This window comes from Malania oleifera, chromosome 3, assembly GCF_029873635.1.
Source record: "Malania oleifera isolate guangnan ecotype guangnan chromosome 3, ASM2987363v1, whole genome shotgun sequence".
NCBI lineage: Eukaryota > Viridiplantae > Streptophyta > Magnoliopsida > Santalales > Ximeniaceae > Malania > Malania oleifera.
Window position 1 is genome coordinate 111,774,762 of NC_080419.1, and position 4,010 is coordinate 111,778,771.

The 4,010-nt window shown below is 39.3% G+C and overlaps 1 protein-coding gene across 1 annotated transcript; it reads right to left on the reverse strand.

Moving 5' to 3' along the window:
- Window positions 1-289: 289 nt before the first annotated feature.
- Window positions 290-3,683, reverse strand: LOC131151948 (exocyst complex component EXO70A1). The gene is made up of 2 exons (XM_058103473.1): window positions 3,411-3,683; window positions 290-3,293 (listed from the first exon to the last, which is right to left on the reverse strand). The coding sequence occupies exon 2, from the start codon at window positions 2,996-2,998 to the stop codon at window positions 956-958; it is 2,043 nt and encodes a 680-aa protein (XP_057959456.1). The 5' UTR covers window positions 2,999-3,293; window positions 3,411-3,683; the 3' UTR covers window positions 290-955.
- Between the last annotated feature and the right edge of the window lie 327 nt (window positions 3,684-4,010).

Sequence of the window (4,010 nt, forward strand, 5' to 3'; positions counted from 1 at the left end):
CACAAACTCTCCCATCCCTAGATAAAATCTTTAGGGAGTAGCATCTTGTTTAAGCATGTCTTCTACATCAGTCTACCATTTTTCTTTTTCTTTTTTTTTTTTTCTTTTTTTTATACAGCTTCAACCATGACAGACACAAACCAATAGATTCTCACATCTAGCAAGAACAAAGTTCAAACACAGTACCATGATGGAAAACTACTTCGTCAAGAAAAAGAATGAAAGTGACATACAATCCAAGCATATGTCCAAATCAAATCATAATCAACCAACATCTAAGGAATATATATAATATAAAAGAAGAGTAGAAAATTTATTATTGACAGTTTTTCACAAACTCTGGGCTCTAATACAATTATAATTTTTCTTAGCAATAAGAGCCATAGCACAAATATCATACACCTCATCAATGTCTAGATCACCTATAACCAGTTGTAAGCCCTTAAGAAAGCACAGTTGCTAGGGCTCTAGATGCACTTTATATCAAAAAATTGTACATAAATCTAGCACATAACAACAGATTTAACAGCAGCCTACCTAGCAACTAAATCAATCAAGGAAAATGTAAAGGGAAAAAAATGAATCTTTATACCTGATGCTTTCTCTAGAGCCTAAAATAATGGACTCATATTCATTTCATCATATCGTCTCGTGCTCTTCTACAACCCCATGGCACTGCACAATGCTCTCAGCAGCAGCCTTCAGTCAGCCATCATGTTCAGGCAACTTACAAAATCAGATGTCATAAATAAACGTTCAGAGGCATTAGGATAACAATGACTAGAGGATGCTTTTCCTCTGAATCCAAGAAATCTAAGTAAGTTGACATGACTAGCCCCTTGGACAATCTATATACGAGCGAACAGGGTAACCATCTTGAAAAATGGAGGAAGGATATCAGCTCATGGTTTCCTTTCAGATTAACCACAACTGGGTATTGATAATGGCCAGACAATCAGACAACAGTAGGAGAAGAATGATACTGTTCAGCTACCCCATTATTAAATTTCCCACTAGGCTGCCTGCTGCCTCTAAAACTTACAGATTTTGTGGGCTTCGGCTGAAAAAGAGAGGTAAGCATCTTCTCCAAAGCCTGCACCGTATACCTTGCATATTTACTGGAACTTGCATCTTGCTCTACCAAGGGCCCATAATTCTGCATGTAGCTTCTGTAAACAGGTACAATTGCCTGCACTATGGGCTGGCATGTTTTCTCCCTAAGATCTTTATCAGATAAAACCCAGTTGGACTGCTTCTTATAAATGTCATCAAAAGCTTCATTGAATGCTTTCAGCCTTTTCTTGACAAGATCACGGGCAGTTGCACGACCACCAGAGAACATAATTAGACCTTCCCTACTTAAAAGAGATGGAAGCTTTCCCCAGCTCTCTCTGAAAAAGTATGCTGAATAATAGTCCTTGAACTCTTCATGTTCTCTTAACCAAGAATCCCCCAAGAGATCCCCAAGCTTTGTCCCCTTCAAGTGCTTGTACAAATGCCAGTGGTTGTTCATCAGAAAAAAGTAGGACAAAGTGGCATCCGTATAACCCTTTGACCATGTTTCCAAATTCAACTCAATGGCTTTAACTATGTTCAAGACAGCATCTACAAGTAGCCTCTCTTGAAATTTTTCATGCTTCCAGCTTCGATGAATGACTAGAACTTGGGTCAGGATAGGCTTATAATCATCCCCAAGAAGCTTATTACAGTAATCAGTTATAAAACTCACTAACCTTGGAACACTACCATCTGAAGGAGGTGGGGTTTGCCTTTGCAACTCCACTTGAACCAAAAGTTCCCAAAAAATCTCACAAGCCCCATCGATTACCCTTTTGATGAGATCCCTAGTCAAATTTTGGATTTCAACACATGCTGTCCCACCAAACAACCGATTAAAATCCAATCTCAGCTTGTTCAAAGATGTGAAAATATCCAATAGCTTTAACAGCTTAATGGGATCTTTCTTACTTTCTGTAACAGTCTTTCCGAATTGTAGAAATGCAAGAATACCAGCCTGGGCAGTGATACGAGCAAAGCAACCCATCCAAACATCCATTCCCATCCTCTCAAACACATCATTACAAAGCTTGTACTCTGCCTCAAACAGGTGCTTCACCGCAAACTCCAAATGCTTGCCCCACTGAGCTATGTAACCTTCTATGCTCTGCACATCATTAAATTCGGAGATTGATATTTCAAGGTAATCCAAATCCAGTGCTTGTAAACTTGCCCTAACATTTGAACTCCGAACTTCAACATATATGGATATGCACTTCTCAAATCTGTTATTAGCAATCAATCTCCCAAGAATAGCTTGTAGTTTCTGAATAACAGTCACTGGCAAAGGAGATGGAGCAATGCAAGCTTGGTCATCCGGCAATGATGAAGACATTGGCAGCGGAACACTGTTTTCTGTCAAGAGACGCCTAAACTCAGATTCCAGTTTATCCAATGCAGCCTCAAGAAGCCCACCATCAAGACGATCTCTCTCCTCACCGTTCTGCAATTCCCGCAGACCCTTCAACGACTTCTTTAAGGTTGAAATGTAGCGATCATCGGCAACCAAATTGTCCTCCAAGTACTCAACTATATCCTCCAACCACTGAATCGCTAACCCACAATTATCCCCCAAAAATTTCAGTGCCTCTTCAAGCCTTTTCAAAACTGAGAGGTACCCCGGGAGATCATTCCGAGGATCCGACAAGAGAGACTTCTCAAGGCCGTGAACAGCATCGAATACCTTCAGAACCGCCGAAGCAGGGCTTACAGCTCGGTTAATATGGCCGCCAACGGCACTGAGAGCTTCTCTTTGCGCCCTAATGGGCCTGACTGCTGCTTCTAAGGAAGGCAATCTCTGATTAATCTCTTCAAATCTAGGCCCGGCTTTGCCAAGGGCAGACCCTAGGGCTTTTGATTTCTCTAAGCTAAGCTTTAATGACTTTCTCGCAGATATCAAATTCTCAATGCCACTACCTATGTGATTTTCCGACGACGCCATCCAATATAAAAAAAACACAAATCCTCCAGTCACACGAAAATCAAAACCCAAACCCTAGCCCTAAAAGCAACAACTTTGATCTTCAGAGCTGAACCCAATTCAGAAAACAAGCAATAAGTTCAGACGCCCAATACGGTAGTAGCAAGATTGCATTTTTCTATGGGCAATTTAACCACTACTTTTTTTGGGTTCGACCAATAACTCAGCGAAATCAACCAGGACTCATATAAGCATATATGTTCATGTTGTTTAGCAAGCTCCACCATGTCAGAACAGATTCACACCAAACAGAACCCTACAAGCAAAACCCAAAAGAAGTCAAAACTAAAACCACTCAAAAACAAAAAAAAATTCGAAATGCAAAGAAACTGAGAGAAGAAACAGAAAGCGCAAGGAAATTAGAGAAACTCACTTGGGATTTCTTGGGAAAACGGAAAAGCAAAAACAGGGGTCGAATGAATGAGTGGATTCTGAATCAGCGTAGAGATTCAGAAAAGGAGGAGGAGCGAGGGGGTGGAAAACCCTAAATCTGAGAATGGAAAAACCACTTTCCAACTCTTTTCTTTGTCCGACGAGTCGTGCCAAAGTGCATGACAGATTGACAGTGAGGCTTCTTCGTCGATCCCCTCCCCTTTCTCTCTCTAGAACTCTCTCTCTCTCGTCCTTTCGCTCTGTACGAACAAGTATTTTCTTCTCCTATTTTTGGTCCGATACATGCATTACACTCATAATTTTAAGAAAAGGAATTTCCAAAATATTAAAATAATCCAAACTTTCATTTAAAAAAAGCTTCACCAAAATCTTTTTACAAACAAAATTATGATTTTATTCTGAGTTGAATGCACGTTAGATCATCAAGTTTTTGAATTTTTTAGTTTAATTGTTATAAATTTTTTAACATGATTACCGTTGATAAATACAAATAATTCAGTGTTTTAAAAAAAATGATATTTTTTATTTTATTTGAACAAGTTTGTTGCAAAAATATTTTACAAATCAATGCAGCATACTA

Excerpts from the sequence above, each read along its gene's own strand:
- LOC131151948 (XM_058103473.1), bottom strand. The coding sequence starts at position 2,998 with ATGGCGTCGTCGGAAAATCACATAGGTAGTGGCATTGAGAATTTGATA.